We start from the raw sequence: 26610 nt of genomic DNA on the forward strand, positions 1-26610 counted from the left end.
AGCCAAAGACAAATATTGTATGATCTCACTTATATGTAGAATATTTTTTAAATAAACTTTAAAAGCCCATAGGTATTATGCTGAATGAAATATGTCAATCGGAGGAGGACAATCATCATATGGTTTCACTCATACGTGGAATATAAGAAATAGTGAAAGGGATTAGAAGGGAAGGGAAGGGAACTGAGTGAGAAAAATTAGAGAGGGAGGCAACCATGAGAGGCTTCTAACTCTGGGAAACAAAGAATTGTAGAAGGGGAGAAGGATGGGGGGATGGGGTAAACTGGGTACTGGGCACTCAGGAGGGCACTTGATGGGATGAGCACTGGGTGCTACACTGTATGTTGGCAAACTGAGCTTAAATTTTAAAAATGTAAAAAATAATTAATTAATTAAAATTTTTAAAAAACACTCATAGGTACAGAGAACACATTGGTGGTTGCTGGCAGAGGCAAGGGTGGGGTGTGAAAAAATAAGAGTGAAGGAGGTCAAAAGGTATCAACTTTAGTTACAAAATAAATAGATACGGGATATAATGCACAGCATGGTGACTATAGTTAGTAACAAAAAAATGTGTGTATTTGAAAGTTGCTAAAAGAGTAAATCTTAAAAGTTCCTATCACAAGGGAAAAAATTGTAGCTATATGTGGTGACAGATGTTAATGAGATTTATCGTGGTAATCATTTCACAATATATATAAAAATAGTATTATGCTGTACCTTAAACTAATATAATGTTATATGTCAATTATATCTAAATTTTTTAAAAATGAAAATATATATAACCTATGGCTTAGAAATTTTACTCCTACATATACAAACAATAAGAATAATACATATAGGTCAGCCCGGGTGGCTCACTGGTTTAGCACCGCCTTCAGCCCAGGGTGTGATCCTGGAGACCCAGGATCGAGTCCCATGTCAGGCTCCCTGAATGGAGCATTCTTCTCCCTCTGCCTGCGTCTCTGACTCTCTCTCTCTCTCTCTCTCTCTCTCTGTGTGTGTGTGTGTGTCTCATGAATAAATAAATAAAATCTTAAAAAAAAAAAAAGAAGAAGAAATATATAAATAGGGATGCCTGGGTGGCTCCATGGTTGAGCATCTGCCTTTGGCTCAGGGCATGATCCCAGCCTCCAGGGATTGATTGAGTCCCACATCAAGCTCCCCACAGGGAGCCTACTTTTCCCTCTGCCTATGTCTCTGCTTCTCTCTGTGTGTCTCTCATGAATAAATAAATAAACATCTTTAAAAAAAAAAAGAGAGAGAGAAGCACAAGAATGTTCTAATCAGTTAATCATAATATGCAACAACTGGGAACGACCCAAATGTCTATCCAGAGTAGAACGGATAAATAAATTGGGGTGTATTCATAAAATAGAAAACCATACGGCAAAAAATAAAACCAAAGTATTTATTACCACATGCATGGAAAGAGTATCAAAGCATAATTGTGAGTTAAAGAAACTAGACACAAATAAATATATACTACGTCATTCTATTTATATAAGGCGTAAGAATGGAAAAAATTACTCTATAGTGTTAGAAGCCAAGATAGTGGTTTAATTTGGGAGAAGAGAAGGGCACAATCAGAATTGCTGGATTGCTAGAAGGTTCTATTTATTGCTCTAGGTGGTGGTTACATTATGTATTCACATTTAATAAATTATTGTGTTGTATTATTTTCCCCCTTATTTGGGTATGTTTTAATTTCAATAAAAAGGTATATTAAAAACAGAACAGAAATTCAGCCATAATAAAAAGGGAATTAATTCTGCCATTTGCAAAACAACATAGATGAAATTTAAGGGCATTATTCTAAGTGAAATAAGTCAGTCAGAAAAAGATAAATACTATGTGATCTCATTTACATGTGGAATCTAAAAAAAACTAAACTCATAGAAACAGGACAGATTTGCAGTTGTCAGGGGAAGCAGGAATGGACAAAAGTGGTCTAAGGGGTGCAGAGTTCCAGTCATAAAATGAATAAGTTTTGAAAATGTGATGTACAACATAGTGACTGTAGTTAATAATACTATATTAAATATCTGAAAGCCGCTAAGAGAATAGATTTTTAAAGTTCTCACCACAACACACACAAAAATATAGATGATAGATAGATAGATGATAGATGATAGATAGATAGATGATAGATGATAGATGGGTTAACTCATTTTAGTAATCATTTTGCAATATATACATATATCTAATTACTACATTGTACATTCTAAACTTATATAATGTTACACATCAATTATATCTCAATAATTTCTTTCCTGAAAAAAATAATTCAAGAGACCAAAATTATTCTGGATTTGTTTTTCAAGTAATAACCAGCAAAATTCTATTGAAAGTATGATTCTCATTCAATTAGTCACAGTATATTCATAGAGTTAAAAGACTTTAACTGAGTCATATAAAGAAAGGACAACTTAAATTAAGCCACGGCTTCTAATCATCTGTAGCCAGGAATATTTGTAAAACTACTTCATGTCCTTTTCTAAACAAAGAGACTTCAAGGCTCAAAGATCTCTTTCCAAAACTAGTATGTCTGACTTTGGCAACGCAAATGTATAGAGTATGTTCCTGAGGGGCACACAAAATATTTTTGCTAAAATAGTAATGCCTTAAGACTGACTACATGTATCACAGAAGATATTGGTATTACAAAATTCTTTCAACCACAGGCCACACAAGTGTTCTTGTAAGAGAACTTCAAACTTTTTTTTTTTTTAAGTAAGTGAAAAGAGTTTAATGAAGCCTCAATGGTTTAAAGGAAATTAAATGGAAACTTTTAATCCTAATTGTTTTTCATCTGACATGCTTGAAGGAGTCTTTTTAAACTGATAAGAAACAATGAATAGGGAAAGAAAACCTGCTAAGATCTTTTAGAATTTACACGATTCTTATTCTACTACAAGAAAGCATTATTTGGTACAAGGTGTATTTGTGGATGTACATGTATATATATTATCGGGATCATGCTGTGCTATGTACAGGTCTTTACAATTCTTCCTGAAGGTTAAAACAGTTCATTAGAATTCAAAATGCGTAATCCTCTATAAGTTGGCACTTGTTAGGCTCTTGTCAGCACTGGTACTGGCGTGTTCTATTGCAGCCCAGCTCCAGCCTGTTACAATCGCCTCAGTGAATTGCAGTGAAGTCAAGGTATATATTGTGAGAATCCTTTAAATGTCTATGAGAAGAATATAATCCCTGCAGATTGAATGTTTCACAGTATTCAGTCATTAATATATTTCTTTTAAAAAAGAGAAAAGCAAACTAAACAAAACAGACATGTTCATTTGCTCTGCATCATGAATCCTATATGGGAAGGCAGTGTCATACAGGGCCCTCCTCCGAGGCTGAGCAACAGTGCCTGCCTAAGATTGTGGGGAGTTTTCTGTCCTGTATCAATAACCTTAGATGGTTCACTCTAGTATTCCTATAAGACAAAAAAGGAGAGAATGAAATCAGTGCCCCTTAAGCTTCAAGGACTGTATATATTTTACATGGATGCTGTTTAATTCAAGTTCCAAAATATGTAGTTAAAAGTCATGATAAGGAGCTGCAGAATAAATCCTGGGCTCTTATAACTAGTTAGTATACCACACATATGTTCTCATTTGAAAAACGTGACCTTCATACCAAATGACCTTCTTCCAACTCCTAATTCTGAAACCATGAGAGTTAAGTGTGTGCCTAAATTTGAGGGTCTCCTCAAATTTATCCTTCCAACAAATATTAACTGGCACCTTCTAAGAACAAAGCCCTATCTTAAATGCTATAGTGCAGGAGGTTGACCTTAACGGAGCACTAAGTTAAGGGAATAAGTTCACAAAAAAGACCTTGATGTGTGTTGAATGATATAAAGTAGAAAGTGACAAGGACTATGAGAAAGATATAGAAATTATAGGATTTTAATGGTGCAAGGTGGAAGTTCTAGTCGCGAAACAGAAAAGTCTAAGAGGTAAGGTACCATTTAAGCGGGACTGTGAACAATATTCTCATCCTTTCTGAATATGTTTGTGTGTTTATATATTATACATATATGATTCAGTATGGAGAGGAATGGCTCAGAAGCAGAGACAATGTCAAACTATAGTAATCAACAAGTGGCAGTAGATTTACCGTCAAACCATGATCGCTGTGAATTATATAAACTTCACTTTCCTTTTTGTCATCACATACTAACTTAGAGAATCTAAAACCAACTCTATAATTTTCAATGTTTAAGAGTAATTCACAAAATAGAGTGCCTATGGACAACTAAAATTTAACTCAAATACGTTAATTGCAACATTTTCAGAACCTCTCAAAGTGAAGTGTGCATCCTCAGGGATAATACTTTCCCATTTCCACTTGCCACTAAGAGGTTTTCATATTTTCATGATTTGTGGCACTTAAGTATCATTTTTAGCACCAAAATTGTTAGGCACTGAAATATAATTTTAGTTTTAAAAGATCAATTACTTCAAGAGCTTTTGATAATTCACAATCATTAGAATTTATAGAAGACATGCAGGTAATTCTAACAGTGTCAGATATAATTTTAAAATTGCAGATTTCAACAGATCAATTTTAAATATTTTTTTCTACCTCTTCATTTGGAGCCTTTGTTTCAACACAGTTTCAGCTCTTTTTTTCTTTTTTTTATTACTTCTTACTATCTAAAGGTAATTTATCCCAGAACATAAAATCATATAGCTAGTTACCACATACTTTTCCAGAATACAACTAAATTCAAACACAAAGACAACCAACCACTCTATTACTGACATAGTGTTGAAACCTAAATCAGTGCAGTGATAGTGTAGACACACAGGAGTTGCTGGTGACATTCTCCAAATATATTAGATGCTCCTTGAGGAAGAATACTGTTTTAAAACATTTTCCACCAGTGCAGCTACATAACAGGTACCCAAAAAAATATCAAATTGATAAATGGGTGGATATATTTAAAGCTATTAATAAAGTATTAATAATAGTTTTACTTGTCTGATTCCAAATATCCTGAGCATAGTTACCAGAGTGGTTTTTTGCTGTTATCTTGTAAAATAATGTTCAATACTTGAAAAATAGTTGGAAGAGCTGATAAAACAACTAGAAAACTCTTTTGAACTCTATAGACTCATAAAAAAAAGCAGGTTGTAAGGAAATTAGGAGTTATTGAGTCCAATTTCACTCCTGATTAATTAGTCTGCTCCTGTTTGGATACTTTCAGAAACAGGATATCCTGGAACAGCACACAGTTCCAGGAAACCCATTCCACCATGGAATATGCTAAATGTTCCAAAGGTCTTCCTCACAATGGATAAAACAACATCTCTTTATCTCTTCATCCTCTCAGCCACATTTTTTGTTTCCTCCTTTTTTGTTTCAATATCAAGTGAGTGTACTCCCGTTTCTAACTGAAAATACCGTTAAGAGTTTGAAGACATTTATTATGACTAGTCAGAGTCTTTGCATTTTTTTAGATTCAACATTCCTTTATTCATGTGGGATAGCTTCTATCCCTCCCTTCAAGATGCTAGCCCTCCTAAAATACACGGTTGGCGTTTTGATGGTCTTCAAGAACTAAACAAGTCACACTGCAGATCTGCTCACACCAGAGCAAAATACAATAGCATTTGATTGAATCACGTGAAACTGCCAACACTCAACCATTTTTGACCTACAAAAATGACAATTTCATGTAGTTCAACATAATAGCATTATCTCCTTTGATGTAAGCACTGCACATCCATCAATGCATCCTCAGATTGCATTAGCTTTTTAGCAGCTGTGTAACACCACTGCTTCATATTAGGTTTGAGGCCAAGTAAATCCCATAGGTCATTTTCCCATCAACTGCTGGGCTTGTGCAATGAATTTTACAGAATTTTATAATGCAGGAATTTACTTACCTGACTAGTTTTGTTATCCTTGTACAAGTTTTTTGATGTCTTAGAGTCCCACTCTATCCTTAATCATATAATGTTTCCTGTGTGCCAGACACTGTTATCAGAGGGTTCATACTGGATCTTTACAACCACTATATGAGCTAAAATCATATCATTGCCCACATCGCAGATGAGGAAACAGACACTGAGAGGTCGAGTGCATTCCTTTAACTACTACATCACTTGTCTCAAAATAAGGAAACTGTCGGCTTGATAGGATGAGCACTGGTTGTTACACTCTGTGTTGGCAAACTGAATCGAAATAAAAATAAATTTTTTAAAAATAAGGAAATTGTCAGGAACCTGGGTGGCTCAGTGGATGAGCATCAGCCTTTGGCTCAGGGCATGGTCCTGGGGTCCCTGGATGGAGTCCTGCATCAGGCTCCTGCAGGCTGCTTCTCCCTCTGCCCATGTCTCTGCCTCTCTCTGTGTGTCTCTCGTGAATAAATAAATAAAGCCTTTAAAGAAAACTAAGGAAACTGTCTTTCTCAAATGGTTTTGTGGTGATTTAACAATATATATAATGTGTTTAATTTTTTTCACACCTATCCTTCATCCAGCAAGCACAATTAGCTGCTAAATACAATGGATTTAGTTCCTAAATGCTTGTCTCTTACATCTGCCACTTTCTTTCTATTCTTCCAGACTATGCTCCAGTTTTTAACACTTTTAATTCCTCTGAAATGCTGTCTATTGAAATTGCCTCTTAACTGGTTTCTCTTCATCTTCATCCATCTGTTCCTATCCACACTATATAACTCTGGGTCCTATTTCTCATTGCTTTCTCAATTTCTACTTTGTTTTTATACCCTCTTTGAGTATTATTCCCCCTTACTAGCTCTTTTTACTCCTTCAAGGAGAAAAAATAAATAAGCAAGCAGAATATTGTTTTCTGTTTTATTATTATGCTGTTTTCCCTACACAATAGGCCTTCTTTCCTATATCATTCAGAGACAAGCTTAAATAAGTAAGAATAAAGCCCAAAAATCAATTTACAGAATTTCCTTCCATTAATAAAACCAGAATGTGAATGTTGGGATCAGATCAGAAGTCTGCAAAGCAAGGTGATCTAACAGCAATAGCTCTGGAGCCAGATGGTTGGGGTTAAAATCCCCACTTTGTTAGTGATAACTGGGTAACTTTCATCCTGTCATTTAAGCTTTCTGTGCTTCAGTTTCCTCAAGTGTAAAATTAGGATTGCAATAGCATCCTCTCTTAAGGTTATTGTGCAAACAAGAAATTAGTCAATATGTCTAAAAGGCTGAGAATAGTAGTTAGTCATTATTATCATCAAAGATCTTGTGTAGTGATAGGAAAACCTCATCACTAGGGATCTGTGTTGGTCCAGAGGCCTGGTCCAGTACCTTATGAATATTTATCTCAGTTCCTTTATTGGTCCCTCAAGTAATGTTATTTTCTGAACACTTCTAGCAAGTGTCCATTCCCAGCTAGCCTGACCCCTATGGTCAGTCAGGAGTTGCACTGGATTGCCCCAGGGCTTAGAGAAAGGAAATTTTAGAGCAAATGACAAGAGACACCATATTGTTTTGAAAAATAATCAAAGGAATAATTAGAGAAACAAGAGAGAGGAGTATGGACTCAAGAGAATGTTCTAACAGAGAGGACAAAAGATAACATAGGTCTGGGTGAAAGAGGTGGCTCATTTGAGATTTTTTTTCTTTAACCAAAGAGAATTCACACCCCTGGAAAACTGATCAACAAGGAAGGTAAGGGAAAAAAGTCAAGGATGGCTGCAAAAGTCGCAGTTTGGTATTTTGGCTGGTGATATTATTAGCTATACGTGGAACAAAGAAGCAACAGCCATAAGGTAGAGCTGAGTTTACATTCGGATATGTCGAATTTGACATAAAGCTCAAATAACCATATGGAAATGTCTAGAAGCAATTAAATATGGGAAGCTGGTACTCAGTATCCCACTGACCCATTATCAGTAGGGACAATTTTTTTTTTTTTTTTTTTTTTTTTTTTAGTAGGGACAATTTTTGAATTGGTTTACTCTGCTGGTTTGCCGGTTTTGAGAATAAATTACAATGACCTATTCTTACCTCTATCTCACTGTTGAGACACTGGTAAGATGGCTGGCTGCAAAGCAATCTATGGCAACAAATAGCACAAATCTCACTGGGGAAATCTCACCAGAAACTGTAACCTCATTAAAACAATGTACTAACTTCCTGGGATAACCAGCAACTACAAGCAGATAGAAATACCTCCTATTTTAATATGTCCCCCTCCCCTTTGGTAATCATCCTTCCATTTGAAGAACATGGAGATATTCTAGAATATAAATTAACTGAAATAACGGTTCTGCCTCCTTGCTTTTATTTCTTTTATTTCATTAAACAAAATATGCTTGTATCAGGAAACTACGTTTCTACTTTATTTTCAAATAATAAGTTACTAACTGTCAAAATTCAGGTGATAGTTGATATCAAGTACCACACTTAAAACCCTTTAAAGCAATATTTTGGGATGCCTGGGTGGCTCAGTGGTTGAGCTTCTACCTTCAGCTCAGAGTGTGATCCCAGAGTCCCAGGATCAAGTCCCACATCAGGCTCCCTGCACGAAGCCTGCTTCTCCCTCTACCTGTGTCTCTGCCTCTCTCTGTGTGTCTCTCATAAATAATAAATAAAATCTCTTAAAACAACACAATATTTCATAAAAATCAGCAGTTGACCTCTAAAAGTGAGACTAAGTCTAGACTTCAATTTTGTAAGGATTGCAACACATTACATTTACTTTAGACTGAGGAAAATAGAAGTTTCAAGGCCAGAATATTCTAAAGGAAGGTCATAAATCATACAAACATTGAGGGTTATTAAAAACAAACACAAAGATTACTTTCATAAACTAAAAAAAATGCAATCTTTGTGTTAAAGAAGACTAAAAATCATGGAAGTACCATCCTGACCAAATTGTAACTTATACCATATTTTCCAGCACAATGATATGTTAAAAATTTTTAATGCTTACCTCTCTCCATTCTTTATTTCCAACTCCTTGTACATATAAGACACAAACTACAAAAGATCAAAAAGTAAATATATGAATATCTTTTTATAAATATATGAATGGATACAATTTATTTTTCAGCTAAAAGGGACATCAAAATGATTTCCTAATTCCTAGCCTTACTCTTGTAAGAAAATCACTAGTAAAACATGAAATAACTAAAAAATGTGTAAAGAAACAAAAAATTACATCAGATCTTTAGAGCCTAACATGTATAGACCTAGGCACAAAAACATATGATAATTATTTGCTAATTCCTTCATCTACATTATGCTACAGATATATATATATAAACTTTTTAACTATAATTTAACAGTTTGAAATATTTCAATATGTAATTAGACATAAGTCAATCTCTTCCTAAGATATCCATAATGCACAAAGCCATCACAAGGAGGAGGATGGAGTATATCATACTCTACATTTAATATTTGCAACTCCCTCCCTCAATATCTGTAAACACATAAGAAATCCTGTCAACCTCAAGAGGAACTCACAAAAAAGATAAATGAAGTCTTTAGGGTAAAGATTAAGGGATTTAAAAAAGTCCCACTCATTTGTCAAGTGAGCCCCAGGAATTTTAAAAACTCACAAATTGTAATGCCTTTTCCCCAGTGACTACCTCAAGAATGCTAACATCTCCCAAAACCTCCCCCTCTAATTAAACCACATCTGCCCACATATTTGTAGGGATGGAGAGCGGCAGGATATAAATTTCTAACTATTAGAAGATTTGAAACACTTTGTTGATTTACACATTACTGTTGCTGTTTTCTAATTTAAACTTTTTTATTTTACAGGTTATCTCCAATTTTTTAATATACATAATTAGGAATCAAAAAAATTCAGTTCATCCAAGATGATATATACTTCCTTAGTTATGCATGCCTTTATATACTCTTTTTATTTACAAAAAAGAAGGAAAAGTTTAACACTGGGGCTAAATCACTTAAAATTATAGCCTATTGTGATCACCTTTCAAATATAATTTCCATCAGATAGCCATACCATGAAGTTTTAATTTCAAAGTGAACTGCCTTACATTTGCATTTCCATCTTATTCTCAAAGTGCTAAGCGATTCCCTCTCCCTTAGCTAGACTACTGCCCACGTAGATGAGAATGCAGGGCTTGAGACCATCCCATCTTGCTTCCTGTGCTTTAAAACAAGTATTTAAGCAAAGACTGTAAGTTTCATACAATTTTTGCAAAAATCAAGTAGGAAAAATAAGTAGACTGCTTCAAAAAGCAAGTAATAGATACCTACTTGGATCAGATTTAGAGAATGTGTCTCTGTCAAGAAGATTCCTGTTGAATAAAGGAAAATGTTAGATGAATAAAAGAACAAAATATTTCTATAAATACATAAATATACATACAACTTTGTATATATTATACATTTAATATATATGTACAGTATATATTATATCTGTGATAGATGTCTGGATTGTGTATTATATGTGTTATATATGCATATTATATATACATGACTAAATAAAAATTTGTTAAAGATCTGCTTATACTTATTCTAAGAACATATCACTTAGGTTTAGGAAGCCCGGGTGACGGAGGCCTGTTTGCTCAGCCTTGTACTGCAGCTGGGTGATGACAAGACTCTCCACATTCTAAGATTAAAATTTGAGAGATTTAACTGTTTCAAGTTTCCTTTTATTCCTTCATTAATCAGTATACAGATGGTCAGAAATGTTTCCTGAATTGAATTGTGGGTTGTTGCTGATGCAAAATTCTTTGAGATTCAGAGCCCATGATCACATTAGTCCACACAATTAGAAGGCAGCAGTGAAGCACCAATATCTATTGACATTTCTGTGATATCAATTTGGAGGAGTTTTATGTTGCTACTGTGGTTTGGGAATTTAAAATGAACCTACATATCTTTATTTAAGATTTTTTTCAGCGGAAGAAAAATTTAAAAGGTAGATGAGGCCATTATTAGCATCTATTTATTCTCATTTACAGATAGTCCCATATCTAAACCAGAATAAAAATGGAAAATCAGAAGCTGTGAAAGTCTGGATTCCTCTGGTATTGGGGTATCCTGTTGACCTTCAATGCTAGTAATGCAGTCCTACGCTTTATGCTCATAACAATAACCCTGAGTAATCAAAAAAATTAATTCAGTATGCCCTGATTAATAAGACAATTGGAAAAATTTCCATCTAAGACAGATTTTTTTTCTAAAAAGTGATAATTTGAGGCTATACCCTCGTATGAAAAAATTTGGCAACCTAGAATGATGACTTGAATGTTCCGAAAGTTAAATTTGTCCTCCTTATTCATCTTTTATTAATTAGTAATAACTTGTAAGAACAAATTACATTTTTATGCATAATACTTATACTAAAAATCTCATGTTTAAACTGTCTTATTCCTCCACCCAGGACTATTGCTCATGTGCACTTATCTGGACTGCCCATGGTATTTGAAAGGCCTTTTTTTCTTTTTAAAGATTTTATTTATTTATTCATGAGAGACAGAGGAGGGAGTTAGAGACATAGGCAGAGGGATAAACTCCCTGCAGGGAGCCCAATGGGGGACTCCATACCAGGACCCCAGGATCATGACCTGAGCCCAAGGCAGGTGCTCAACCACTGAGCCACTCAGGCATCCCTGAAAGGCTTTTTGTAATATCAATGTGATATCCTTTCTTACTTCAGGTTCTCAAAAGTTACTGCTTCCCTGGAATCACTATACAGTAAGAAAATAAAAATAGTCAACAGAACAATGCAGCACAGACCAAAAAAAAGTTTTAAATGACATTCTGTCTTGAAATATTACTAAAAAGAAGAGAAAATATCAGACATATTTATATTTGGAATTAAGTCAGCTTCAAAGACCACTAGTCAGAAATCAAATTAAAATAATTCTGTACCCTAAGCAGACACTATGACTCCAGCAATGGTTAGCAAGCAGTAAATTAAGGCATTTCCATTTGGAAAGTTGCTCCAATATATATTTACAAGGGTGGTTATACATTTAAGTGGAAGTTCTTCACCCCTCCCATATCCCCAGCCTCTTGCTCATTAGTGTCCTTACAAAATGTAATTCAGGGGATCCCTGGGTGGCGCAGCGGTTTGGCGCCTGCCTTTGGCCCAGGGCGCGATCCTGGAGACCCGGGATCGAGTCCCACATCGGGCTCCCGGTGCATGGAGCCTGCTTCTCCCTCTGCCTGTGTCTCTGCCTCTCTCTCTCTGTGTGTGTGTGTGACTATCATGAATGAATAGAAATTGAAAAAAAAAATATTAAAAAAAAATGTAATTCAGCTCTTTCTCTCAGAGTTCATGATAATCTAGAAGATAACAGTGCAAAATACTGCAATGTAGTTGGACTTAAAAACTATTTTGTTATACACATATTTAAAAGAAAAACAATGTGATTGCAGTGCCTATATATCTTTTTTTTAAAGACCTATAATTTTTAACCTCAAATAAGGAATAATGGATTTCTATCAACAATAAAGATAAATATTTTTAACCATATAGACTCTACAGGTCACATCGTTTCTTATAACCATTATGACCCATAATATACATGGTAAGGTGAAAAATAAAAAAAAATAAAAAAAAAACCTTAGATCCTATATATGACAAGAAATAAAACTCCATAATCTCTTTATAAATTAGCCTGTGAAATCTGTAATTAAACTTCCTCATTGCCGCTTGACAACAAATTTCATCAATAAAATTCAAACGTCGAAGTTTGGAAAGGCAAACATCCTTTAATAGTATATATATACTATCAGGGATCCCTGGGTGGCGCAGCGGTTTGGCGCCTGCCTTTGGCCCAGGGTGCGATCCTGGAGACCCGGGATCGAATCCCACGTCGGGCTCCCGGTGCATGGAGCCTGCTTCTCCCTCTGCCTGTATCTCTGCCTCTCTCTCTCTCTGTGTGTGACTATCATAAATAAATAAAAATTAAAAAAAAATAAAATAAATAAAAAAATAAAAAAAATAGTATATATACTATCAAAGACCAGTGATTATCAAAATGCATCATAAAGTTTGGGTTGATGATAGAAATGAAGATTTTTACTTTTTCAACATTCTAGTAGGAATACAGCACATTCACATTAAGTAAAATAAGACAGGTCTTACTGTGAAGGCTGTTTTATAAACAAGAAACGAAGCTGAGGATCAGAGACTGAATAAATGAGTAAGAACACGCTCATCCCAGTACAGATTCATCCAGTAGAGTCAGCCCTTATGAACCTAACTTCTCCGTTCTTCACAAAATGCCACACTGTCTGGAAAAGTCCAGAAAAAACAACTTATTTTCCTGTAAGTGTTGGAAATATGGAAAGCCTCCTCCCACCCCATTATACCTATTGGTTAAGTCACTAGAGTATAAAATAAAATTCCCATCCAAAGACCAATACTAAGAGCAATCCTGACTACAGGACAAATAGAAGACCAAACATAACTGTAAATATTCACAGAAAAATATCTTTGTTTCCTACATGAGCCACTGTAAACACACACACACACACACACACACACACACACATACACACACACACACCACTCATTAGCTTTTATGTGGGAAAGTTACTCTTCCTTCCAGGGGGGTTGTCATTTGCCAGAGCCAGGATGCCTATAATTTTATAATGTGATGTTGTACTTCAACAGTAGGTTAGAAATCCTGAATGCATCTTTCTATTCTGTAAATCTGCAGCCAAAACAAGGAAGAGAGTACAGTCCTGAAAAGAAATTATGGAAAAATACTGTATATGAGTAAGAAAATTTACAGGAAGAAGAAACCTAATCAAAATTATAATCTGTGAATTGCCTGAGTTGTTCTAGTAATCACTCATCCTCATATTTCAGTTAAAATTCCTGTTTTTAGGGCAGCCTGGATGGCTCAGCGGTTTAGCTCCAACTTTGGCCCAGGGCATAATCCTGGAGACCCAGAATCAAGTTCTACATCGGGCTCCCTGCATGAAGCCTGCTTCTCTCTCTGCCTGGGTCTCCCTCTCTCTCTCTCTCTCTCTATCTCTCTCTCTCTCTCTCTGTCTCTCATGAATAAATAAAAAAATATTTTAAAAAAAATTCCTGGATTTAAAAGAATACAATTGAAATAGCATCACTAAAGCTGAGGCCCAATCAATTAAACCCTAATCCACACGAAGATACCAGGTTAATGGAAGAGGTGTGTTTTACAAGAAACCTGAAGTAGGAATGCAGATAAGCGAGAATTTAGTAACACCTTTCCAGGACCATCTAGGAAAAAGGCTTCCCTGACTCCCCCCTTAACTATTTAATCCTCATAACAGAAACTGATGCATCAAGCTAACCTCCCTTGATGACAATAGTTAGCTCAGCCTATAACCCTGCCTGCTCTCATTTTATTTCCAAGTGATTGGAAATAAATGATTTTAAGATAGTTCTCATACCATCATTAGGACAGAACTGTACTGAATGGCCGTCATGAATATTACCATTTTCTTGGCCATTATAGTTTTTATTCTCAAATGTCATTCTAAGACTCATATTAAACAGCTGGTTAAACCCTTAAAATGACCTCTTATTGGGGCACTTTGGTGGCTCAGTGTTTGAGCATCTGCCTTTAGCTCTGATGGTCATCCCAGGGTCCTGGGATCAAGTCCTACATTAGGCTCCCTACAGGGAGCCCGCTTCTCCCTCTGCCTCTCTCTGTGTGCCTCTCGTGAATAAATAAAATCTTTTAAAAAAATGACCTCTAAGCTAAAGACTTGTGTCTTTCTCTAACTGGAAAACAGCAATTCCCTTTAAACTTCAGTGCAATTTTTTTAAAGTATTTTTCAAGCAAATACTCTAGCCCAAGACCTAATTAAACACTACCAAAGATAGAATAAATATTAAAGACATGTTCTCTTATTTGAAAAAGTCTGAACTGTACTGGGTAGACAAACTCACAGAAACAACTAAGTAGCAGAGGTGCCTGGGTGGCTCAGCTAGTTCAACTTCTAACTTGATTTAGGCTCAGGTCATGATTTCAGGGTTGTGAAACTGAGCCCCACATTGGGCTCTGTGCTGGGCATGGAACCTGCTTAAGATTTTCTCTCTCTCTCTCTCTCTCTCCTTCTCCTCAAAAAAATAAACTAACTTACTAAATAGCAATATTGGAATATATATAAAATATCAGTTTATTATGGAGAGAAAGAACAGGAACCTAAAAACAAAGTCAATTTGATTAAGATACAATGTTTAAAAAAAAAATCAAGTACAATGCTTAGCTCTTAACTAGTTTTGAAAATATACTAAAGAAAAAAACAATTTATAGGTATGTCTCTATAATTGAAAACTAAACAAATATCTTGAAATAAGTATTTTATTTTTTAAAAATTCAAATATCCTTCTCTGCCATATTTATATATAATGAAGATTTATGAATAGAATATTAAAACTTCTAATTCTTCATGTCTATAGTGAGCATACAATAACATAAACTATTAAGGTAAAAGTGATCTGAGTTAACCCAAAGGTTCTAGGCTTGCTGCTCTCTTTCCCATTCAGTAAATGAAATAACCAATAAATATCCTTCTTTGACAGTGTGGTAAACGTTGAATTTTTAAAAAAATTTTTCAAAGGCAAACAAATATCATTATCCTAACACAGACGTAATTTGGAAAAGAAAATCTACTTCATAAGTATTACGAATTTTAAAGTTAATAGTTTCACAGAAAAAAAAACAATTTTATTATGTGTGACCTTTTAAAGTGCTAATTTAACAAAGCAAACACTGTCATTGTTTTAGGAAATAGGTCTTCAAATTGAAGATATGAAGTGAGTTCTAAAACATACTGCTACTTGTGGTCAACAAAGCTTAAACGTTTAAAGGGGCTCTACTGCTGGACCTGATCAGAATTGTTTAATTTTTAAATAAGAACAAAACAGAAACTTATAAATAGAGCCAAATAAGATACTGTTCTATTTAATTTTCCACAGGAGCAAAAATATAGCCTATAGAGCCTAAAAATGCTTAATCCCTTTACAGAGCCCAGTATAAATTTTCCACATGTGGGCAGTGAACCCCATCTCTGCATCATACAGTCTCCCCCCTTAAAAGTTGTTCTGTATCTATGAACAGAATGATTCTGGGTTTCATGAAAATTTAAGAAATTATTCAGAGTCCTTTACTGACCTGTTTTTCAGTGTAGTCTCAGCATCACTGAATGCCTGGGAGGTCTTTATGAACTACTGCTTAGGCAGCCACAGAACCAACCAAGCATCCAAGTAAAGGCTCAACCAGCGCCCACTGAATGAATGAATGGTTTTAGTATCTAGTCAAAAGCATCAGCTTTTTTTCACTGTACATATGGTGGAGTATCTTATCATGGAAAGAATAGAAGAAGAGGTGGCATTTAGGGCCTTTGCCCTAATAAGTAATCCATTAACTGAAAAAACATGAGAGCGGCTGCTTTACTGGCATCATAAACATGTTCCATGTCACTAGGCCATGCCCAGGGCCCCTCCTTTGGGCATTATATTGTCTTATAGACTAAAATGAGGAAGTTCTTGGGGGTCTGTATAGACATATATATATATCTATATACATAGAGATATATATCTATATACATGTACCTCTATATACATATAAATATATGTGTATCTGTACACGTATATATAGATAAATATACACATATATATGTATTTTAATGTACAAAACACATATATATACATTTATGTATTTTAATGCACATACACACAAAATGGTTTTCAGAGGACTTTTTTTTTAGGACTTTTTTTATACAAAGACAAGGAAATCAAAACCTTTTTGAGCAAATGAAAGGAAATTTATCCCATCTTTGAAGTGACTTGAATATAGTATTTAATCATCTTTGACTCATTTATTCAATTCTTTTTATTATTATTATCCATTGAACAAGTATCATTACTGGAAGTTTAGCACAGAAATTTAAGGCAAAAAAACATTTTTCCCGAAACTACAATTTGTATGGCAAAGGGGAAACAAATTATGCCCAGGCAAGAAGTAAAGCTTTTAGAAATGAAAAAAATGAAGTAGTTTGAAACTGAAGCTTACCAAAAAGTCGAAGTCAGCTAGAATCTAAGATACCAAGTAATTCTGAAGGATAGGGTCATTGAAAGTACTTAACAAGATTATCTGGCTTTCAAGAAAATAAGAATAGACTTTCAGGTTTGAAGTTGTGCAAATCAACTAAAAATTCAGCTCAGCAGCTGTCTCTTGTAACCTGAGCAACCAAGAACTCTGTCATATGTGATACACATTACCCCACAAAAACTGGAAATAAAATAAACTTTAAGTTGCTTTTCAGTTTTGCCAAAATTGGTCGCTTAAAGTATTTATATATTAGTACTGCTGAGCTGAAAGAGTCAGTAAATATATTTTCAACCTTGCATGAGTTGAACTCAGTTTAGATTTTAAAAAGAAATTATAGGGGCAGGTAATTAATGGTGAAAACTTCTATGTTTCTCTTAAGGCATTCAGTAGGATTGATATTTTTGGAAATTACTTAAAAGAAAACCCAGACTTTTTTCAGAATGTGACATGTCAGAGCTCTGGTTTGCCTAAATTAAGGTAAACAGAAGAACCCACTGGTCTGAAGTAATGTAAGGTTAACTCGGGGTAATACAAGCTTTCAGAAAAAGGTACAAAACCCAATCCCTTCTTTCAAGTGGAGAAGAGGTATGTAACATTTAACAAAAAATGGCAGGATTAAAAAGACACCGAAAACAGGATATGGGGCTTCTTAAAAACCAAAATCTCATGCACAAAGCTAATCCCATACTTTCCCCAATCTTGCAACTCCATTTCATAGCGCAATTATGGAAGGCAAAATAATGCCTCCTCCCAAACATATCAGGCAGGCCCTCATCCCTAGAACCTAAATGTGACCTTATTTGAGGGGGAAAAAATGTTCTGTGCAGGGACACCTGGGTGGCTCAGTCAATTAAGCGTCTGCCTTTGGCTCAGGTCATGATCCCAGGGTCCTGGGATCAAGTTCTGCATCAGGATCCAAGCTCAGGGGGGATTTTCCTTCTTCCTCTACTCCTCCCTCTGCTCATGCTCTCTCTCTCACTCCCACTCTTGCTCTCAATTCTCTTGTTCTTGCTCTCTCAAATAAACACATACATATATACATACATACCTAAATTCTGTGCAGACATGATTAAATTATGGATCCTGAGATGAGCAGATTATCCTGGATTATGTGAGTGAGCCCTAAATGCAATCACATATATCCTTATAAGAAGCCAGTGGGAGATCTGACACAGACAGGAGACAATGATGTGAACAAAGCAGAGAGCTATTAGAAGACTCTAGCCTTGGAGACCGAAGTGATGTAGCCACAAGCCAAGGCATGCCAGCAGCCACCAGAGGTTGGAAAAGGCAAGGAACACATTCTCTGTCACAGCTCCAGAAGGAGAGCAGCCTGGCCAGCATCTTGGTTTCTGCTACTGATTTCACATTTCTGGCCTCCAGAACTAACACAGTTAGTGGGATCCTAACACAGCAACATGGTCCAACCACCTCTCTCTCTTCCAAGCCAGACTCCAGAGTCATCCTCCCCAATCCTCTTTTTTCCTATCCTTCTCTACCCTAATGTTTCCCTCCACCTTGGCTTCTGCTTCCAAGTCGCAACTACTTCCCAGACCCAATCCTCTTGTTTCCTATCCTTCTCTACCCTAATGTTTCCCTCCACCTTGGCTTCTGCTTCCAAGTCGCAACTACTTCCCAGACCTTAGTTAGAGCTCTTAAGTGGTCTTTCTGTCCCCTGTGTCCCAGCTCATTCAAGATGCCTCCAAGAGAAAGTTCTTTGCATAAAACCTAATCAAATGGCCCCACTGCATAGAAACCCATTACCTACAGAAACTCCAAACTCCTTAACATAGTACTAAACACCTGTTACATTCTGAACATGGCTTTATCTCCAGCTGTACCTCTATCCATCTTCCATATCACAGACTCTGCTCCAGACATTTCAGATTTTTTTGCAGTTCCTTAAACTAATACTGCCTCATGTTTCTATACTCACATTTTACCTACAACATCCTCTTTCCCAAAATTCCTTCATCAATCTCATTCCTCCTTCTCAGCCTCTTCCCACTACTGTGCTCTGGCAAAGTAGAACTGATTATTCCCTCCCGTGTGCCCCATTATACCCAACCTGAACCTGAATCACCAATTCTGTGCCTGTTATTTATTTATTTAATGAGCCGGGTGCCAGTCTTTATGTTGAGCATTTTGAAGAAATCATTTCATTTAACCCTGAACATAATCCTAAAAAGTAGCAATTACTATCACACTCCATATTCTAGAGTAGATAACAAAATTTAGAGATGTTAAATAAACTGGTTAAAGTCACAAGAATAGTAAGCCCTTACTGTACATTTTTGTAAAATTTTTTTATTGTTTTATAATTTTGATTTTGATTTTTTATTTTCGTATTGGTTCTATTGACTGTTGATATTCCTGAGAATAAAATGAAATGAACAGTAACTACCATTCATCACTTTGGAAGCTCTAGGGAATAAGATACAAAGTGAAAATGAGACATGGTACTGCAAATTATCATTACTCGTAGATTTAATTTTGTACCTAGAAAAAAAAAACAAGAGAAATAATTAATAAAATCTTTCAAAATTAGTAAGGTAATTCAGTAAAATTAATAAGGCAATTCAATTGGAGGCATGTTGAATACATAAAAGGCAATAATTGTCTTACACATCAATTGTTAATAGTTCTCCTATCCATTGTAGATTTTGGTAGTTAACTGTTGCCTTCAGTTGCTGCAGTAATATGCAGGCTCTGCAATTCTTTTGCTATAGGATAACCTTGCTACCAAGTCTCAGATCAAATTATTGCCCAAGAAACATTTGTTACCAAGCAGGACTCAAAACAGCCACACAATATGCTCTATATCTTTTTTTTTTTTTTCTTTTTTTTTTTTCACTGGTATTGCTCTATATCTTTAAGCAAGTTCCAGCTCTCCATTGCTTTCAGGCATTCCAAGCTGAATCATAAGGCGTATGTGATAATATTCTGGTAGCAAGAGTCATCTAACCTTCTGGTCAAATCTGTCTAGAGAATCATCTAAACATTCTGTGCCCATGACCAAGAAAGTCCTTAGGCCTAGAGCACTACTACAAATGGGAGAATCACAGGATATGCCAGGTATGTGTGACCTGTTCACTTGTGTGATATTTCTAGCTAACATGCATATCTTTCTTTTATAACAGCTTTACTCAGATATAATTCCCAAACTGGAAAGTTCACTCTTTTAATGTGCACAATTCAGTGGTTTATAGTATATTTCACAGAGTTCTGCAATCATCATTACTATCTAAGGTGAAAACATTGGCATGGCCCTCACCTACACTCCTCATTAAACCTCTACTCAATAGCAGTCTGTCCCTATTCCACCTTCCACAGCTTCTGGTAACCACTCATCATCCACTTTCCATGCATTTGGCTATCCTGGACATGTCATACAAATAGAATCAAATAACATATGGTCTCCTGTGACTAGTTTATTTCACTTAGCCTAATGTTTTTAAGGTTCATGCATGTTGCAACAAGTATCGGTGCTTTATTCCTTTTTAATGCCCAATAATATTCCATGATATGGATATACCATATGCTCATTGGATCATACACATTTGGGCCTGTTTCTACTTTTTTGGCTTTTAACAACAATGCTGCCGTGAACATTTGTACATGAGTTTTTGTGTGAGCACATCATTTCATTTCTCCTGGCTATATACTGAGGAGCAGCATTTCTAGTTCAGAGGGTAACTCTATTTTTAACATTTGGAAAACTGCCAAACTATTTTTCAAAATGGCCATACCACTTTACATTCCCAATGGGTGAGGGCTCCAATTTCTCCATTTCCTCTCCAGTGCTTATTACTGTCTGTCTTTTTTCATTATAATCATCTAGTGGTAAAGTGGCCAATCAAATCTGATCACCATGTATTATTCCAGTAAAAAAAAAAGCCATTTCTGACATACACAGTAATTATAGAATCCTCTGAGGTTGACCAGTATAACAGGTCAGAGTAGGCATTTCTGGAGTGTGGACTTCTGATTAATCTCAGATACTAATGGATCACATCCAAAGTATGTAGTTCTGACTAAGATATTTTAGATTAAACTCTACAATCTAACACACACATCTATATGATACTGTCTCTGCTGAAATATTTTAAAGCAAATTATGGAAAATATAACATCAGCCAGAATCAATTAGAAAAGACTGGAAGAAAATGTAACATACTATTTTTAAAATGTTGGCAAGAAGAATACTTTCTAAGCTTTACACAAAGCTCAGAGAAAAGACTGACTTATTTGACAATGAATGCATTTTCAACTTCTAGACAGAAATGATACAATAATTAAAGTTACATATATGCTGGATAAAATGTTAAAGCTATAAATATACAAAGCAATCTCTCAATAATGGGCTAAAGAAGTGAATAGGCATTTACTCATAAACGGATTAAATGAAGTTCACACTCAAGAGTAATGACGTGCAAATAAAGTAAATAGGATACTTTTCTCCTGTGATATAGATAAATAAATATTTGTACGAATCAAGGCTCATGTGGTTGTAAGTGTCATAAATGAGGGAAATTTATGATGAAAATATGGAGATGTTTTATGGAACCAAGAGGCAGGAATGTAGCTGACGCTATGGAAGAACAGAACCACAAAGCCCTAACAAATCAACAGAGACCAGTACCATGAGGCAATAAGCAGGACTCTGGGGTCAAACAGGCAGCAAGACCACATGCCAGCCCTGCAGCAAAAAGGGCAAGTTGCAACTTCCCAAGGCCATATCAACAGCAGAATGTTAACAATATCAGAGAGGACTCTGTGGAGGGGGCAGAGAAAGAAAAGCAGCTGAGGTCATCCACTTGGAGATGTGTGCTCTGAGTTCCTCTCTAGGCAAGCTTATATTTATATCTGGAATGGAAAGTCCAAGGAAAAACTGGACTATCATTTTGTCTAAGTCAACAGAATATGGATGTTAATAGATACATGCCTTAAATATATCTAAATAAAGGCACAAAGAGATATGCTCTGGCTGACATGCTCTATCACAAGGTAGAATCTGGAGTGATTTATACATTTTCCTTTGTTCTTTCCAATGATGTCTGGTTGTGTGTGTGTGTGTGTGTGTGTGTGTGTTTACATCAGCATACAGCACTCTTCTTAAAATTCTAGACTTTTTTTTTAGAGAGCTTTCACTATCTTCATGAGGTGATCCATTGTTTTTTAACTATTCCTGTTGAATGCCAGTATAAAAATCAGAGTCCCTTGCTAAGTGACAAGAACTTTCAACATACTTTAATGATTTTATACCACACAATCCTGATAGCAACTATTTGAGAAGGAACGTCTATCTTGATTTATAAACCAAAGCAGAGAGAGAGAGAGAGACTAATTTATCTAAACTTAGTTAGCAGTACATGGAGCTGCAGTTTAAATCCAGATATTTCAATCTCTAAGCTTGTGCTCTGCTCCCTAATACATTACACCGTTTCCCTTATTATGATACAACACTTGAGACCTTGTATCATCATTTCCCTCAATCCTTCCTCCTGCCTGCTCTAAAAGCAGTAACAGCTTTCAGCTAGGTGGGAAATGACCTTGCACATATTTTAAACAATTTTCAGGGTTTATTACTTCTCCCAGAGTCCTTGCATGAAGCATGTTTGCAGGTGACAATCACTTGTCCAAATACCAGAGCTTGTGGCTGTGTTAGGTCCACAAATCACTCCTAAGTAGAAAGCTGAAGGCTAACACTACTCTGTCAACATCAGCTCAGGGGTAGCTGCCTTCTGCACCACTTCATAAATATACTGGTCACATGACTAGGTTTTCTAACTCTCTATTTCTTTGACTATTAGTTGTTGAGCAACATATTGCTTCTATGTAGGGAAAGAGTAATGTGTCTTCAGGCTCAACATTCCAAAAAAAGAAAAATCTTTATATGCAAGGTTGTCTTGAGTCAGCTCTCTTTAAGACTTATCAATCAAAGCACAGGCTGTGCCAATGAGAAAAAATAACATGCCTATGAATGTAAGACTAGGTTGGAAGCATTTTGTTTTGATTGGTCCTCCAGATTTTAAGTAACATCTTCTGCAATTTCTTTGGATCACTGATCACTGAACCACTGAAATGTCCTTAAGAGTAACCTGAGAATCAACAACAGAGTTTAAACAGAAGGAATTATTCTGGAAGGAAATTTGTTTGTAAACATAAATGACCAGCTTTGAGATAGGCAGACTGAAAATAATTTTTTAATATGCATTTGTTATCCTTGACACTAATGATTAGATCAGGAATTTGTCCCTGACTCCAAAACAATCGTTTAGGGTCCAAAAAAAAAATAAGTAAATAAACAAATATAGCTCATTAGCAGCTATGAACCCATGCTACCTACAATATTTTACAAATCCTAAAAAACAACAGAATGAAACAAGTATAGGCAATTGTTGAGCTACGTCTCCTTGTTCCTGCCTTTATACAACTGATTTTTTTCCTCAGATCAACTGGTGTCACACTCTTCCCTGTATTTATGCCTTCCAGTCATGGTTCCCATTCATCTGGGAGGCACTACCTTCCTTTCTTCAATTATACCTTGAAAAAACAATTATTAAACACTATCTATATGCAAAACATTGGACTAGATACTAAATGGACAGAAAGGTGTATAAGACACAGGTCCTGTCTTACAGGAACTTATAATTTAATAATTGTCTGATATTCTTTCAAATGTTTATTCAGCAAGCATTAAGTTACTAAGTGACAGAAAAAAAGATTTGGTGCTGGAGACTATGATGTGAACACATGCGCTCCTGACGCTAGATTATTTATATTCTATTAAGGGGACAAATTTGTAAACAAATATGCACAGTAGAATGTGGAATGTGTATAATGAATTCATTACAGATGACAGAAAGGGAGGGATAGTGAGTTCTATTTGAAGCATCCGGGCAAGTCTTCACAGTGAGAGTCATGCCTGAACCATCAGTGATCTACAACCTGAGACAACAAAGTGAGGCACAATTATTCCTGCAAGAACTGAGGCTTGAGCCTCACAGTTCTCTCAAGAAATGCAGATGGTCTGAAAAGACTTAGAGTTTAGGAGGGAGTTTTCAGAGGCCAGTGCTGAGGAGGAAAAGGGCAATGGGACACGGAGGGAAAGAGATGAGGCTGAAGAGCTAGGTCAAGTTTTCTAAGGTTCTCAGGGACTTGATTCAAAGGCAGTTAAAGGTTTGTTTTTTGTTTGTTTGTTTTTGTTTGGTTTTGTTTTTACAGATTGTATTTATTTATTCATGAGAGACACATAGAGAAAGGCAGAGACATGGGCAGAGGGAGAACACAGGCTCCCTATGGGGACCCTGATGCGGGACTTGATCCCAGGACCCCGGGATCACGACCAAAGGCAGAGATGCTTAACCACTGAGCCACCCAGGCGCCCCAAGTAGTTAAAAGTTTTTTAAACAAGAGAATAAGAGTCTGATGGTATTTGCTCTTTCTGAAAAGGCCTCTAGCAGCCCAATGTGCAGGAATAATGGCAAGAAGGAGGAGGGTGGCCAGAGCAAGATGTGGGGTTGGGAGAGTCAAAGAACTTTGGCCACAGTGTCCACAGGAGTCAGACAGGCCTGGACCCAGTCAGACTCAGAGAAGTCAGGCAGGCTAAAGGGCTGATGTAGACACAGAAGTAGATCCAGGCTTGAGGCTCAACTAGTAGAAATTCTTCAGGGCTTGGGGGAATAGAGAAAATGGTGGGGAGGACTCATTCCCATAAGGGAAGCAAATTGGAATTCTCAGGGATTGAAAAATCTCTGAAGCAATTCTGATGATGATAACCCTTGTTTAGAATAGCTGGTGTAAATCATGCCCCCCAGATGAAAGTGATACAACCACCCAATATTTTTTTTAATCACAGCTTTTTATACGTACGCTAGAAATGTTCCTCAATTATCATCATTCCACCATGAATTAAACTAATTCAATCCACATATGGCCCTCACTGAAACAAAGTAGCTCAAAGTAGCTAAAAAAAAAATTTTTTTTTTTTCAAGTAAGAACCACTATTGAGGTCTGTGTCTCTGGAAAGAGTCAATGTAATTAGGCAGGATATAACATTTTGAGCAAAATACTATCAGTTGGAACACTGACATAGTTCAGCTGTGTCACAAGCACTTCAGAAATTATTTAGCCCATCCAACAAAACTTTATAACCAACAAGGGTAGAAACAACATGATTTATGGACACTGACTTGATTTAAGTAAACATGCTCATTTTTTACTTGTGCACATAAAAAGAAGTTACTGTTTCCTGTTCCATCTTCCCATTCTTAACACTTTTTTTTTAGCTGAATTTAGATTTTTCTAAAATTTTGTTTTACCACTTTATGATCCAAAATTAAAATTGGTGGAACAAAAACACAATGGTCAGACAGAAAGTACAGTAGCAGATAAAAAACCTATTGCTTCTTGAAGAGGCTAGGCCACTAAACAGCTCTTCATACCCTAGATTATACCCAGGTAAAACCATCATGTCCTGCTATACTTATCAGTTCACCAAGTAATTTATTATAAATATCTCTCCTCAAACAAATTCTTCCATAGGTCAAAGATATGGTCACTCATCTTCTTGTTTAGATATGTTATACTGGATATCATCATATATACAAATTCAATCATTTTTCTCTTTTTTGGCATATTATTCATCCCAGATTAAATAAGCAAGTCATCTGCTACTGCTAAAAATGTACTAAGTGTCCACTTCTTTTTAAGATTTTATTTATTTATTCACGAGAGACAGAGAGAGAGAGAGAGAGAGGGAGAGACACAGGCAGAGGGAGAAACAGGCTCCCTGTGGGGAACCTGATTGGGAACTTGGTCCCAGGACCCTGGGATCACAACCTGAGCCAAAGGCAGATGCTCAACCACTGAGCCACCCAGGTGCTCCTACGTGTCCCCTTCTAAAACTAGTTTTGTTACTTAGAGGCAAAGTCAATTCATTTAAAATTATTCATTTGTCTCTCATTTATTCACAAATAAAACTTTATTGGATGTCTTACATAAACTGAGTAATTAAATGCTTTTATAAAATTGTACTAGTAAAATGAGTCATTTTAATGCTTACTGAATATCCAAACCAGTATTTTAAAAAGTATAGACCTACACAAATTCATGTGCATCCAGATTCATTCTTCCAATCTGTCCATAAGGCAGCAAATGGCAGCAAGTTTATTATTGTTCAAGTGAAAAGAAGAGTTGTACATCTCTTACTTTATGACAAAAGCTAGAAATGATAAAGCTTGGTCAGAAAGGCATGTCAAGCCAGGACAGGCCAAAAGCTAGGCCTCTGAAGCCAGTTAGCCAAGTTGTGAATGTAAAGAAAAAGTTCTTGAAGGGAATTGAAAAGTGCTACTCCAGTGAACACACAAATATAAGAAACAATAAAAGCTATATTGCTGATATGGGGAAAGTTTGAGAGGTCTGGATTAAAAAAAAAATCAAACCAGCTACATTTCCTTAAGCCAAAGCCTAATCCAGAACAAGGCCCCAACTCTCTTCAATTCTATAAAGGTGAAGAGAAATGATGAAGCTGAAGAAGAAGTCTTTAGAGGTTAGCAG

The 26610-nt window shown here is 35.9% G+C and overlaps 1 protein-coding gene across 1 annotated transcript in view; it reads right to left on the reverse strand.

The window, feature by feature from the left end:
- The window catches only part of CPNE8 (copine 8), a 212518-nt gene that overhangs the window by 171270 nt on the left and 14638 nt on the right, over window positions 1-26610 (reverse strand). Inside the window, exons 2-3 of the mRNA XM_041736348.1 lie at window positions 10238-10278; window positions 8934-8980 (exon numbers count right to left, since the gene is read on the reverse strand). Coding sequence (XP_041592282.1) covers window positions 8934-8980; window positions 10238-10278 — 88 coding nt within the window. The remainder of the gene's footprint in view (window positions 1-8933; window positions 8981-10237; window positions 10279-26610) is intronic.

The sequence above is a fragment of the Vulpes lagopus genome, chromosome 21 (assembly GCF_018345385.1).
Source record: "Vulpes lagopus strain Blue_001 chromosome 21, ASM1834538v1, whole genome shotgun sequence".
Lineage (NCBI taxonomy): Eukaryota > Metazoa > Chordata > Mammalia > Carnivora > Canidae > Vulpes > Vulpes lagopus.